This window comes from Bathycoccus prasinos (genome assembly GCF_002220235.1).
Source record: "Bathycoccus prasinos genomic : Chromosome_11".
Taxonomy (NCBI): Eukaryota; Viridiplantae; Chlorophyta; class Mamiellophyceae; order Mamiellales; family Bathycoccaceae; genus Bathycoccus; species Bathycoccus prasinos.
This window is the reverse complement of record NC_023998.1, coordinates 307,239-320,703: the sequence shown is the minus strand read 5'-3', so window position 1 is coordinate 320,703 and position 13,465 is coordinate 307,239. Positions and strand designations below refer to the sequence as shown.

At 50.5% G+C, this 13,465-nt stretch overlaps 6 protein-coding genes across 6 annotated transcripts; 1 reads left to right on the top strand and 5 right to left on the bottom strand.

Moving 5' to 3' along the window:
• Window positions 1-82: 82 nt before the first annotated feature.
• Window positions 83-1,981, bottom strand: Bathy11g01770 (predicted protein; the record flags this gene model as incomplete). Its single annotated transcript, XM_007510199.1, has 1 exon — window positions 83-1,981. One exon carries the CDS (start codon window positions 1,979-1,981, stop codon window positions 83-85), a length of 1,899 nt encoding a protein of 632 aa, XP_007510261.1.
• Window positions 1,982-2,499: 518 nt separating this feature from the next.
• On the top strand, window positions 2,500-5,375 carry Bathy11g01760 (5'-nucleotidase; the record flags this gene model as incomplete). The annotated part of the gene is made up of 3 exons (XM_007510324.1): window positions 2,500-2,762; window positions 3,068-3,287; window positions 3,432-5,375. 3 exons carry the CDS (start codon window positions 2,500-2,502, stop codon window positions 5,373-5,375), a joined length of 2,427 nt encoding a protein of 808 aa, XP_007510386.1.
• Window positions 5,376-5,545: 170 nt separating this feature from the next.
• On the bottom strand, window positions 5,546-6,571 carry Bathy11g01750 (predicted protein; the record flags this gene model as incomplete). Its single annotated transcript, XM_007510057.1, has 1 exon — window positions 5,546-6,571. One exon carries the CDS (start codon window positions 6,569-6,571, stop codon window positions 5,546-5,548), a length of 1,026 nt encoding a protein of 341 aa, XP_007510119.1.
• A 591-nt stretch (window positions 6,572-7,162) lies between these two features.
• On the bottom strand, window positions 7,163-7,816 carry Bathy11g01740 (unknown protein; the record flags this gene model as incomplete). Its single annotated transcript, XM_007510308.1, has 1 exon — window positions 7,163-7,816. One exon carries the CDS (start codon window positions 7,814-7,816, stop codon window positions 7,163-7,165), a length of 654 nt encoding a protein of 217 aa, XP_007510370.1.
• Window positions 7,817-8,331: 515 nt separating this feature from the next.
• On the bottom strand, window positions 8,332-10,608 carry Bathy11g01730 (predicted protein; the record flags this gene model as incomplete). The annotated part of the gene is made up of 2 exons (XM_007510060.1): window positions 8,332-9,282; window positions 9,583-10,608. 2 exons carry the CDS (start codon window positions 10,606-10,608, stop codon window positions 8,332-8,334), a joined length of 1,977 nt encoding a protein of 658 aa, XP_007510122.1.
• Window positions 10,609-10,912: 304 nt separating this feature from the next.
• Bathy11g01720 (RING finger protein) lies at window positions 10,913-13,369 on the bottom strand (the record flags this gene model as incomplete). Its single annotated transcript, XM_007510044.1, has 1 exon — window positions 10,913-13,369. One exon carries the CDS (start codon window positions 13,367-13,369, stop codon window positions 10,913-10,915), a length of 2,457 nt encoding a protein of 818 aa, XP_007510106.1.
• Between the last annotated feature and the right edge of the window lie 96 nt (window positions 13,370-13,465).

Below are 13,465 nucleotides of genomic sequence, written 5' to 3'. Positions count from 1 at the left end.
GTTCATTAGATGTACTGGAGGTAGTTCAAGTGATTCGCTCGCTTTCATTCGTAAGTAAAAAATTCAATATTCGTTTTTATTATTATTCGTTGTCGTCAAAGCTGTCGAAAGCATCTCTCGCCATCGCTCCGGCAGCTTCTTCGCGGTGAATTTCTCGTTCGCACTTCTCGTCTTCTTCCGGATGTAATCCATCCACGTGCGACATAGTTCTCAACGGTCTCAACTCTTTCGTCATGCACAAGTGTCGTCCGCTGCTTTCTTCTCTGATGTCAAAGACCGAATCGGTGGAATCTCCGGAGGAGGAAGCGCCAAAACTCGCCGCGGTGGCCGAAAAGCTCTTTTCAACCACCCACCCATCGGCTTCCATGTTTCGCAACGCCTCGGTGGCTTCTTTCATCGCTCGTCTCGCGTCATCAAACGACCTACACTTTGAGAAATCAATCAGTTCGTTCGGATCGACTTCCTCTCGCAAGCAGTTGACGTTCAAACCTTCGTTCATTAAATCTTCAAAAGACATGAGACGAAAGATAAAATCGCCCTCAGGTTTCCTTTTCAAAACTCTCCCGAGATCATCTTCTAACCATCGCCAATTTCCGTCGATGTCTTGTGCGAGGTGGAGTTCGAGCGGAAGCTTCATCTCGGCGATGTAATTCGCGTCGCCGCCTAATAAAGCTTCCAACAAATCCTCGTCGTCTTCGTAGTACTCTTCTTCGTCGTCTTCGTAGTACTCTCCTTCGTCTTCAAAGCTCCCACCAGTCTCTTTCCGTTCCGAATCGTATCTCTCTTCGATGCGCATGTAATGTTCCGTCTCTCTCAAAAAATCTTCATGCGTGATTTCCAAGTCATCTTCGTCCAAATCTTCAAAGTCTATGCCGAGAAACGAAAGCGCCTCGTCGTAGCCTTTCGCGTGTTTCGGCAAACACAAAACGTTCACATAGTTCCCAAGAAAATCAGAAACCGTATCCGGCACTCTCGACGAGCATAACTCTTTATACGCTTCCACCGCGTTGACGTAATCCAAGACGCGTTGTAACTTCACAGAAGATCTTGCCGCGTTATCTCTCGCCTCTTCCACCGCCCACTCTTTCTCTTCGATTAAAAGCTCCAATCGTTTCTTTTGCGTTTCGAATTGTTCTTTAGAGAGTATCGTGGTCTCGTGTTTCGGGGCTTGATCTTCATCTTCTTCCACGTCTTCTTCCTCCTTCTTCGACGAACACGTCTCTTCTCCCTCCTCTTTCGTTTTGGTATTATTATTATTAGTAGTATTATTATTATTCGCGGTCGCCATCGTCGTCGCGGTAATCGCGCCGCTGCTCTTCTTCGCGCTCCTCTTCGGCACGGAGCTGTTAATGATCGTCGCGTTCTCTTTCGTCGTCATTGTTCTCGTCGCATTGTTGTTGTTGTTGTTGTTCTTATTAGTATCATTACTTTTCTTCTTCGTCGCTGCTGGGGGCACTTTCTTCTTCTTCGAGTCGCGCGAAGCACTCTCCTTCTTCGTCGGCTGCTGTTCCCGCGCGAACGAAGACGACGACGACGAAGCCGCCGCGTGGTCCTTGTTGTTGTTTCTCCGCGGCAAGTCCATCTCCGGATCCAACTCGTTCTTCGCGCCGGCGTCGACGTGACTGGACGAAGAAGAAGCCTTGGACGACGACGACGACGACGACGACACGTTGTTGGTACTACTGCTCGCACTGCTCATCTCCTGCTGGTTGTTCTCGTACTTCTTTTCCTCTTCTTCAAAAAAATCTCCTCCTCCCGGTCCCCTCGCAACCGCGTTCGTTCGCATCGTCCTCCGCCTCCTCAAAGGCACTCCTCCCGAAGGAGACGTGGGCGCATAATTCATTTTCTTCTGAAAGGCTCCGGACTTTGACGTCGAGCACGCGACGCTCATCGCCGAGCGACTCGACGAGTGCATCACCGCGTTAGTGTTCTTTCTCATCGCGGTCGTCGACGAGAGCATCATCGATGCATTCGTCGCCATTTTCTAAGAAACACCAAGCGCGTCTATTGGGGAAAAATCAACGGGAAAAATATCCTTTCTTGTTCAAATTGATTTCTGCTTTGGATTCAAATTCGCGCGAGAAGAAAAGCGATAGCACACGTCGTTATTATCGTCGTTGCGTTGTGAGAGAGTCTTCTCCTCGTGTTCGTGGGTTTGAGACGCGAGTTCGCTTTTAAAGCACTCTTCGCAAAGAGTAGTGGTAGTATATACTCTCTCTTTTTAAGTGAAGATCCACCCAAAACGAAGGCTCTCAAAGTAAAGAGTCAACGGCAAAGAAGATACGAAGCAGATATTTCATCGCGGAAAAGGTTCTTGTGGCTGCGGTGTCTCGAACATATCTTCTGCGAAAAACTACCTTTTTTTCACACGTTTTTATTACTGTTTTTTCGTTTTTGCGGATAAGTAATTTTTTTGTCTGCATTATACATGTGAAAGCATATAATCCTTTTGTGTCCGCTCACGACGAAACGCGCGAATGCATTTTTGCCGCGTTTAGAATGCCGATACGCGTTGATGCACGCGTTCGGAGAGACCGTAAAACTTGGTCGATTTATTATTCGCTTTTCCAATATCGACGCTGCGATCGCCAAAGCGTGTCGACGTCGAAAAGCAGTTCTCTCGTTTTATTCTTTCCAACACTTTTTGCACTTTTTGCACTATTTGACACAGAAAAGAATAAAAAACGTTATTCCACAGACGACACCGTTGCGGACGAGAACCATATTAAGATCTCTCGACAAACGCTCGATTCTCTCACTCGGTGCGTCTTCGTCGTCGTTCCCTTTCTTCGTGGTCGCTTTTCTCTTCTCTCGTCGCGCGCGTCTCGATGGTTTGTTGTGCTTCTTCTTTTTATATCTCTCTCGAAAAGGAGGAACTTTTTTATTCTGATGATTATTCCCGAGCCAAGAGCGCGCGCGATGATGCCGCGCGCAGCGCGTCCTTCTTCGAATACTAAGTATTCCAGACGAAGACCACGACGCCGCGATGCGCTTTTTCGTCGTCTCGCTTTGACACCAAAAGCCTTCTTCAAAACGGAGGACAAACGCGCGCGTCAAAGAGAAGTAGAAGAGGAGAATATAAAAGAAAAAGAGGGTGCTCAGAAGTTGTTCTCGGTGCCGGGAATATTCTCAAGTCGAGGACGAGCGCTTTGAAAACGAAGGAGAGCGCGACGATGACGAGGAGGATGTGTTGGATGAAAGCTTTATTAGGCGGCGACGCGAATGATATCGTTGTTTTTACTACCACGCTCGTCGACGAGAGTGCCGGATGCGGTTTCTCATTGTCGGTGCCGGGAATATTCTCCTTTTTGTTCTTCTTTTTGATGCCTTTGTTTTTGGACGACGAGACCTTTCGAACAACCGTATGAAAAGTGACGAACCACAACGTCACTCACGCTGCTATGATGACTGACGCGCTCTCTCTATCACAGAAAATGATGATGAAATCTGCCCTCGCGACGATTTTGGTCAGCACCGCGGCTGTGCTCAAAGCCGACGCCGGCGCGCTCAAACTCACGATTCTCTCCATGAACGATCATCACTCCAAACTCGATTCGGATGATCACGATTTGACCGTCTCTGACGCCACCACGAAAGCCGTCACGGGCGAATCGGTGAACGTAAAGATCGGCGGATTTCCGATGACCGTTGCCGGGATGTCGGCGTTGACGACCTCGGAAGAAGCTGCCGGACAATCCGTGATCAAACTCCACGCGGGAGATGTCTTGACGGGCGGTGCGTACTATTCGTGGTTCAAAGGCACAGCTGACGCGAAAATGATGCAACACGCGTGCTTCCATGCTATGGTCATCGGTAATCACGAGTTTGACGACGGTGACCAGAACCTCGCCACTTTCATCGATAATTTGAGCGATGCGGCTGTGTGCGCGACTGGAACCAAAGTACTCAGCGCGAACGTAGTCGCTGGGACCTCCTCTCCTCTGCAAACCAAGTACGCCAAGTCGCACGTCTTCACTCTAGGGGGAGAGAGCGTCGGCGTCGTTGGCGTGACCATCAAGAGAAAAACGATGGAATCTTCCTTCCCCGATGCAGGTACGACCGTCGAGGATGAGAAGACGGCGGCACAGGCTGAGATTGATGCGCTCGTTGCTTCTGGCGTCGATAAGATCATTCTGCTTACACATATCGGCTACGCGTACGACGTAAGTTGGATGGCGACGCTGAACAACGTCGACGTCATCGTTGGCGGTGACAAACATGAGCTCCTTGGCGACGCTTCTGATTTGATGGGGTTTGCCACTCCACACGCCGCATTTCCCGCTGAATTAACGAATGGAAACGGTAAGAAGGTTTGCGTCGTGCAATCTTGGGAGTACTCAAAAACCTTTGGGAAGCTTCGAGTAGACTTCGATGCGAACGGCGATGTCACGAGCTGCTCTGGTAAGCCCCAGTTTGTATATGACTCGACTTCATTCCTCCAAAATCTCGTCGATGCCGCGGGAGAGGACTACACCGAAGCCTTCGATGACGCGAAAAAAACCGCCATGGTTTCTCACCTCGATACGCTCGACAACTGGCACGCTGTTACTGCTGACGCCGCTACTGCGGCGTCGTTCGAGACGTACAAAACGCAAGTGGACATACTCAAGACGCAAAAGATTGCGGACGTGCCCGCAAATATCTGCTTCGAACGCATTCCCGGTCAAGGACGCTCTACGGTATGTGAAACGTCGGCGTCGTATGAACACGGCGGAGCGGCGTGCCAGCTCGTCGCAAAAGGGTTCCTTCACCGCACGAAGAACGCCGATATTTGCGTTCAGAACGGTGGAGGATGCAGGCAGGACATTGTCGCTGGTGATTTCACGAAAGGTGACGCGTATTCAATGCTTCCTTTCAGCAACACCATTGTGACGATGGATATGACCGGTACACAGATCATCGCGCTTATGGAAGACGCCCTCGATATGGCGCATAATGGCGGATCCACGGGTGCGTACCCCTACGTCGCGGGACTGCGCATGGACGTCGACATGAACAAGACAAAGGGTTTCCGCGTGTCGAACGTGGAAATTAACTCGCGTCTCGCAGGATCCTGGGCCGCCATCGACATAACCAAAACGTACGTTGTTGGTACGAACAACTACATCGCCGCTGGCAAAGACGGATACTTTACGTTTGGCGAGGTCACCGGAGTTGATTCTTACATGAATTACGCGCAGACAATGATGGATTACGCGGAAGAGGTGAAAACTCTCACCGCGCCGGCAAAAGCGGAAATGACGACACAATCGTACATCGCCCCGGATGGTACTGCGCACACCGTTGTAACGCCTCCGGCGAGTTCGGGCGCCACCATTTTTGGTCACGCCGTCGCGCTCTTCGCTTTTGTTGGCGCCTTCGCTGCGGTGATGTAGAGAAAGAGACTATTATGACTGCCCGAAGAAGAGAGGAAAGAATCAGAAGCCAGAAAAGGGCACGTGAGCATCATCGTCCGAGAAAACGGTATTATTAAGGACATGCCATATTTATTCATTTTAAAAGACTATACTCTTAACATAGTATCCATCTTAACTTTTACGAATCGTCAATCCATGGCTTCCAAGCACTTATCGTACATCTCTCCAGCTTTGGCTAATTCGCCCATGTCGGTGTACACGTCTCCGAGCATGCCGAAAACGGTGCTATCTCTGGCGACGAGTAGCGCGTTCTCGAGCGTCGCCGCGGCTTTGGTTAAATCACCCGACGCCTGGTACGCCGTCGCCAAACCTTTTCGCGCGGAGAGCGACTCTTCGATTTTATCTTCCTCGTCCGCGCTACTAAACGCGCCGCCATCCGCCGCCTCGACGGCGTCGTTGAACAAACCGATCGCCGATTCGTATTCTCCGTTCGCGTACGCCGATTTCCCTTTTCCAATCAATACCATCGCCGGGCTGCTCGAAGTCGTCGAAGAAGTCTTCTTATTGTGCCTCTCGAACCGTTCGTCCTCTACGCGTTGCATGATCGCGCGCATCTGAACGTTCAATCGTTCAATCTCTTGTCTGCGTTTGCGACTGAGCACGCCGTTCAGAGAGGCTCCGATGAGCGCTAAGAGCTCCAAAGTCGCCAGCAACGGCCAATATTTCCGGCCGAAAAGTTGGAGTTTGGACAAATTCTCCGGCGGATTTATCGTCTTCGCTTTGTTCGATGAAATCTGGACGAATTCACTCCTCCTGTGAATAGTGCTCGCTCTGCTTTGTTTCTCCCCGGGTTTCAACTCGTTCAGAGGTAACGATGCAGAAATGGCATCGTCGTCGTTCAAAGTATTCTTAATATTGTTGTTTACGTCGTCGTCGTCAGAAGTGCTGCTGCGACAAAGAAACGCGCACAACGCGTCGTCGCTCCTTTGAGAAGAAGAAGAGGCAAAGCTCGACGATCGTTTCCCGAAGCGGCTTCGATTGGAATTCTTTCTCGTCGTCGTCCTGTTGTGCTCGTTTTCTCTTCCTCTCGAAGAAGAAGAAGAAGAAGAAGGGGAAAACCCACGCGTGGGAGGACACCGTTGCCGCCGATTAGATGTGGCCGCGACGATGCATTGGTGCGCGTGTTGCGCGTGAAAGTGTGTCGTTGAGTACATTTTTTTATGGAGCAGAGCGCTCTTCGATGGAGCAAAGGCTAGCGTTTCGGCGGTTTACGTAAACAATTCCAATCCGGGCGTTTGCCGTCTCCGCTCGGCGCCAATCTCTCTAATTCTTGTCTTGCGTTCAGATTCTTTCAGGCGGAGTTTGTCTCTTCTTCGTCTGTGTATTCTTTTGATTCTTCTTCTCTTCTCGTTTTCTTCGTTTTCTTCGCGCCGGTGTTGGTTCCGTTTTCTTCGCTCTTCTTCTTCTTCTTCTTTGTCTCCCGCGGATTCGCCGAATTCGAGGAATCGGAAAAGCTTCGACGAGGACGACGAAAACGATGGGTCGTCGTCGTTGTCGTCGTCGTCGTCGTCGTCGTCTTTGGTGGCTCTTTCGAAAACGTCGGAGAAGAAGAACGGAGAGGTTTGTTTTTGAGAGACGAAGTGTTCTCGTTCTCGTCGTTGATGATGATGATGTTGTTTTTCTTCTTCTTTGTCTTCTTCTTCGTCTCGTTTGAACGAGGGCGCTCCTCTTGCCGCCACCGTCGCTGCTGTCGTTATCGTCATCGTCGTCTTCGTCATCCGCTCCCTCCCGTCTCGAAACCCGCACTATCGCTCTCGATTTCTCTTCCTCTCCTGGTCTTTCACGAACTCGCCGAGCGGATCCAAATCTCGCAATATCTGCGCCAACTCTCCGGGCATCTTCGACTCACCTTCCTTCACGTCTAAAATCTTCACGCATAAATTCTTATAAAACTGCACGCTCCTGTGTTCGAACATGCCTCCTAACACCCCCGTCGCGAGGCCAATCATCACTCTCGCCCGAAATACGTTCCTCGCGTTCTTAAACGTACTCTTCCCACTCGTCCCCATTTTTAAGCTTTTCACGTCCACGCTCGCGAACCCAAAAACTCCGGTTATCGAGAACGCGAACAGAACTCGCGAGACGGACGAATACACGAAATCGCGCACCGTTTTGTTCTCCTCGTGAGTAGGTTGGTAGTTTTGCGAGATTTGTCGAAGGGAGAGTTCTCGCAACGCTTGCTTGGCGTGAATTGCGTTCAACTCGTCCACTTTCGCGGGGAGATTTTTCTTCGTTTTTGTGTCGATGTTGTTCTTCGAGGACGACGGTTCAAGGCGTTTGGAAGAAGATTCCTCGTCGTTTAAGGCAGATGCAAAGGAGGAGGAGGAACACTCCGCGACGGAAACGACGGAGGAGAACAACCAGCGGGGAAAGAGGTGATGATTTTTACGCGCGTTCATTTAATGTTTTTGTGAGGATGTTTCAACTGTTTTCTTTCTTTCTATTCGTAATAATACAACACGAAGCGTATGCGAGCGTCTCTATTCTAATCTGTTAATCTGTGAAGAAGGAACGAGAACGAGAGAGCGTGAGTAAGGAAAGGAGAAGGAGGAGAATCAGGACGATTTTTCGAGAGAGACGATCCGATTTAAGGACGACGCTTAACGCGCTCGTAGTACCACTTTGCCCCGCGTTTGCGGGAATTTTCGTATACACAAACAACACATCACCATCACCATCGCATTCTTTCAGAAGCCATTTTTTCTGCTCATCGTTTTTGTGAAGGGCCGCCGTTCCAAAAGGCAAAACATTTCTCAACGTCGGACGGTAATTCCAAAAAAAGTGTATCATCACCAAGAATGTATGTGTGTTGATGTGTGTGTGTAAGCGTGTGCTCGCGAGCGCGCATTTGCGCATCTTCGTTTGCGAGAGAAGACGAAAAGATTCGAGACGACAAAGAACGTACCTATTTTATTCATCCTTGCGCGTCGACTTCTTCCCAGGACGTGATACTGTGACTGTTCATGGCTGCGTACGAGTTTGATTTGTGTTTCGGAACGAACGTCCAATCGTCTTTCGGTTTGCCGAGGAACATTTCGCTGACTTTAATCCAATCTTCGACTTTATCCGAGGCCAACAAAGTTTCCATATCGTTTCGACCGAAATATCGTTGCGGACGCAAATGCATCTTTTGTACGCTCGCGTGCTCCAAAAGACCAACCGGGACGTATCTGTGCGTGTAACTCATCCATTCGCATAGAAATGTTCTCGTCTTTTCGACGCCGATGGAATCCGAACCCCAATGTTCGAACCCGTAGTTACAAAATTCCGCAAAGTACTCTAAACGCTCCGAGGAAGAGACGTCGATGTGCCTTTGCTCTTTAATCTCTTGGAACAACCACGGTTTGATAATTGCACCTCGACCAATCATGCACGTGGCGACGTTTCCAGAGTCCACGTGTGCGTTGTAATCTTCGTAGGTATACACGTCGCCGTTGCCGATGAGCGGGACGACGCCGTTTGAAACAGTTTGAGCGATTTTCCCACACTCGTCGATGTATTCCCAGTCCGCCAAGCGCGAATAGCGTTGCGCGCGCGTTCGTCCGTGTAACGTCACCGCAGCGACTTTACCGAGCCAACCGGCGTTGAGGGAATCTCGAGATGTCGAAGACGGCGCCGAGCAACATCGATTGACGATATCGTGCGCGTTCCACTGTTGCTTGCGATCGTGGTAACCCATTCGAATTTTGATCGTCAACGGAATCTTACGCAACGAGGAGCTCGCCGCGTCGATGATTTTCTCCAACTTACCGGTTTTAAGTTGCGTGAGCAAAGTTGAGCCGGCACCTTTGGCGCAAACGCCATCGATTGGACATCCCATGTTGATGTCGATGAAGTCGCATTGGACTTCGTTTTCAATCAGTTCCTGTTGTTGTTGTTGGAAGAAGAAGAATAAAAATGGTAAACAAAGTTTGTTGAAGACAACGATGATGGTGGTGTACAATATTACTCTGCATCGATCGAGCGGTCAGACAGCACTGGGAACTCACGAGCTGTAAAATAGCCAGAGAATGCGAACACTCCCCGGCGCTTCCTCCTTTGCGCCTACTAGGGCTGCGGCTGCCAAAGAAGTCCCAAGGTTTAATCATCACCCCGCTCGTTATATCGCTTAATTGTAGTACACGCGCAAACAAACAACACGAAAAACAAAACAAAACAAACGCACCACGCATCGGCTGACTAAATCGGGGTACCCGCCGCATATTTGGACCCCAAACTTATTCGTCGCACTCGATTCGCACGCGTGTCTTCGCACCAGCGCCCACTCGCGTCGATCGCCGGCTAACAAGTTTGAAGCCATCGCCATCTCCGATATCGTAACGTCTGCCCCAAACTTCACGCACATGCGTCGAAACGGCGCGTGTCCAACCGTCGTTAACGGTGCCAAGACTAACTTTTTATTGAAATCGATCGCGTTCTTCTTTACCGTTTTCTCCTCGTTCTCGTTCTCGTTCGCGTCGTCGTCTTTGTTATTTCGATTTATCGCCGTAATCTTCCTCTTCTTCGCTTTCGACACGCACAGCAAATCATTCCCGACCATCTCTAAATACTTTGTCGATCTTGGCAAAAGATACGTGGACTCGCGTAATTTTTTCTGCAACCAGTCCTCCATGGCGTTGAACTCTTCGCTGCCTTCGCTCCGTCGCCACTCGAGCAACGTTTTCGACTCTTTCGCGTTATTTTCGTGTCGATCGGAAAAATAACACCGAACTCCAAACGGACATCTCACATCTTTTATCTTCTTCTCGTACGGACACTTCACGTCTTTCTCGTCTTCGTCGCCGCCGAGAAAGCATCGCCCATCCGGGAGGTTCCCGCCGCCGAACCAAGAGTCTTTTCTCGCCTCTAAATACTTCTCCGCGTCGTGCGCGCGTTCGCACGACCCGGTCGATTGAAACGTGCACTCCTTCCCAACCGCCACAAAATGACACAAATCATTCCTCATCGAAAGGTATTTCTCTCTCTTTCGTTGCTTTTGCGACTTTGTGCCTTGTCGCAAGCCGTTTTTGTTGCTCTGTAATACCGTCGCCTTTCCTCCTTCTTTTCCTCCTTCTAACGGTTTCTTCGGTCCGTCGACGTTCTCTTCTTCCGGGGAGGACGGGCCTCGCAAAAACTGCGCTCGAATCGGTAAGAACCCTTCTTTAACGAGTGATTCTATCCTTTTTCTTTCGAGGACATCTTTCGAGGACATCTTCTTTGCAGAGAAGAAGAAAGGAACGTCTCAAGTGGAAATCATATTTGCGCCGCCGATTCGCCTCCGAATGGATGACGAGAAGAAGACGAAGAAGGAGGACAACACGTGGAGAGAGAAAGAGACAAAAACATGTTGTTATTAGTAAGTCTTCTCTGCTGCGCGCTTTTTCGCGGGGATCAGTCGTTCAATCTCTCTTTCTCTCTCGCAACAAAAGTGTGTGAGGGTAAGTGAATGAAACAAAGTTTTTTGTGGGGACTTTTGAGTGCAGATTACACGGGTGTTTTGATTACATTTTTACTCTTTATCGCTCTTCGTCTTCTTCTTTCGATTGCTGCTGCGCCAACCACTTTTCTCTTCTCAAACGAAGCGCGAGGGAAACTTCGTCCTCTTGCTCTTGTTCTTGTTCTTCTTTTCGTTCTTCTTCTTCTTGTTCTTCTTCGATCTCCGTAGGGTTGGCGGCGTTGGCGGTGGCGGTCATCGCGGCGGTTATGATGGACGGCGAAGCCGAGCGAGAGTGTCGGAAGGCGATTTTTTTGGTGTCTTCCCCGTGTTGATGTTGCGAAGATAAGGAAGAAGGCGGAGGAGGAGAATTCGTCGTCGTCGTTTCAGCGGTTCGGTCGAATTTCGCTTCCAAAGGAGGTGAAGGTTTGTTCGGGCGCTGCTGCTGCTGCTGCTGCTGCTGCTGGTCTTCGAGTTTTTGCATCAACTCGTTCACTTTTTGTTCCAACGCGGAGATTTTCGCGTTCGCGTTTTGATCGTTTTTCTCCATTTGCGCTTGACGACGGTTGTACTCCTTCTCGTATTGCTCCGGCGTGAGCGGCATTGGTTGTTGTTGGTGTTGTGAATCGATCGGAAACGGGAAGTAGCTACTACCGCCGTTGATGTTTGATCCCGGAGGAAGTAAACCGAGCGGCGCGACGCTCATGAACGCCATTTGCGCTTGTTGCGCGGCAGCAGCGACGGCGGCGGCGGCGGCGTGCGCCATGCGACGCGCCGATATGTCTTCTTCAGACAGCGACGATTCGTCGTTTGCCATGTTCGTCGCCGCGGCTGAGATGCCGGCTTGGTAGGACGCGTTGATTGCGGCGGTACCGGGAGTCCACCACTCGCCGCCCGGGTTGAGATTTGCCAAAGGAGAAGGCGCGATTGGTGTCGTCATGTTCGGCGGCGGCGTCGCTCTCGTTTGTTGTTGATGTTGTTGTTGTAAAAATCTCGGCGATGGTGGTGTGCGCGCGGGCGTACGCGTCGTCGACGCAGCGACGGCAGTAGCCGCCCCCGCCGGTTCCCTCGAAGAAGAAGGAGTCGTTGAAGGCGTTTGTTGTTGTTGTTGTTGCTCGCCTCCTAAACGACGCTCGAGGTGCTCTAATCGCTGCTCCCGAACGCGTTGCGCTTCTCCGTCTGCTTCTGCACCTACTGCCGCCGTTGTCGTCGAAGAAGAAGGCGCATCCGTTCCTCCTCCCGGTACTCCTCCTTCGGTCGCCGTCACCCCGACACCTCCATTCTCTCCTCTCTCCCTTCTCGCTCTCTCCTCTCTTTCCCTTCTCGCCTCTGCTGTCTGCGCGTCTAATCTCGCCTGCACTTCCGGTGCAATGTACCCCGGCTGCAATTCCGGCGGTAACCTTTGCCACCGCCCTTCCTCCCTCTCTCTCTGTCTTCTCTCCAACTCTCTCTCTTCCTCCGGCAACACCGACGCGCGACACGTTGGACACGCCTGTTGTCTCTCTAACCACGATCTCAAGCAGTGCAAATGAAACGCGTGAGAACACGGCAATTTCTTCGCGCGCATTTGTTTCGGCATCGGCGTTTGACTCCCGTCCGCGTGCGTCTGGCACGTTTTCATCTTCTCTCTGCACACGACGCACGTATCTTCGCCGCCTCGCGCTAAGTCTAAATCCTCCCCAGTCGCATCTGGAAACCTCGAATCTAAATTCGCCGTCACTCTTCTGTACCTCAAAAATGCCGCCACTCGATCTTTAAACTGTCTAAACGTCACGTACACGTCCCTCAACAAATGTATCGGCAACCCGTAATAGGCGAAGATGATGGAAAAAAATGCCACGTACACGCACAAATGCACCAAATCCGCGCACAGCTCTAAATAAAACACGAACGCGCCTTTCCCTTGCCAATTTCCATCCATCGCGCGATCCACTATCGTCACGAAATACTTCGCAAACCCGACGCACATTTTACTCGCCAAAATAACGTGCTCGAACCCGAACAAAAGCACCACCGAAGGTCCTTTCGCGACGACGCGTTCAATCGCAAACTTCACGAACGCCACGTCCACGAGTAACAAACACACCATAAAGCTCGTGATTCTAAATCTGTCGATCGCTCGCACTCGCGGTGCCGTTTCCATGTGTTCCGCTCGGTCTTTGCACAAACCGTGAAACGCCTTCAAGAACAACAAAGAGGCGAACAAGGAGACAAATCTCAAGTTGAATTCCTCTCTGAATATAGTCATCGCCAAACACGTCTCCATGACGGCTTCTCTGGTCCGTTCGTGTAACCGCTCGACTTCGCTCTCTCGCAACGCGCCCAGGAATACGGTTTTCACAACTTTCGCCAAGGTAAACGCCAACGCGAACGCGACGTTCGCCAAGGACACGACGGAAATTTTCGACGTCGAGAGATACAACATCGCGCTGAAATATTGCTCGCGAGTGAGTAAAGCGTGCGCGACGATCAAAGAGGCGATCAAAACCGAGGTTGTGACGTAGGAAAACGATCGCGAGAGGCCGAAGAGACGACGCATTGTTATTCGTATTGTTCAAAGTGTTATTTGTAGGAGATCGCACAAAAACCAATTAATGACGAAAATTGCTTCTCGAGGCTTCTTTTTAGGAGGAAT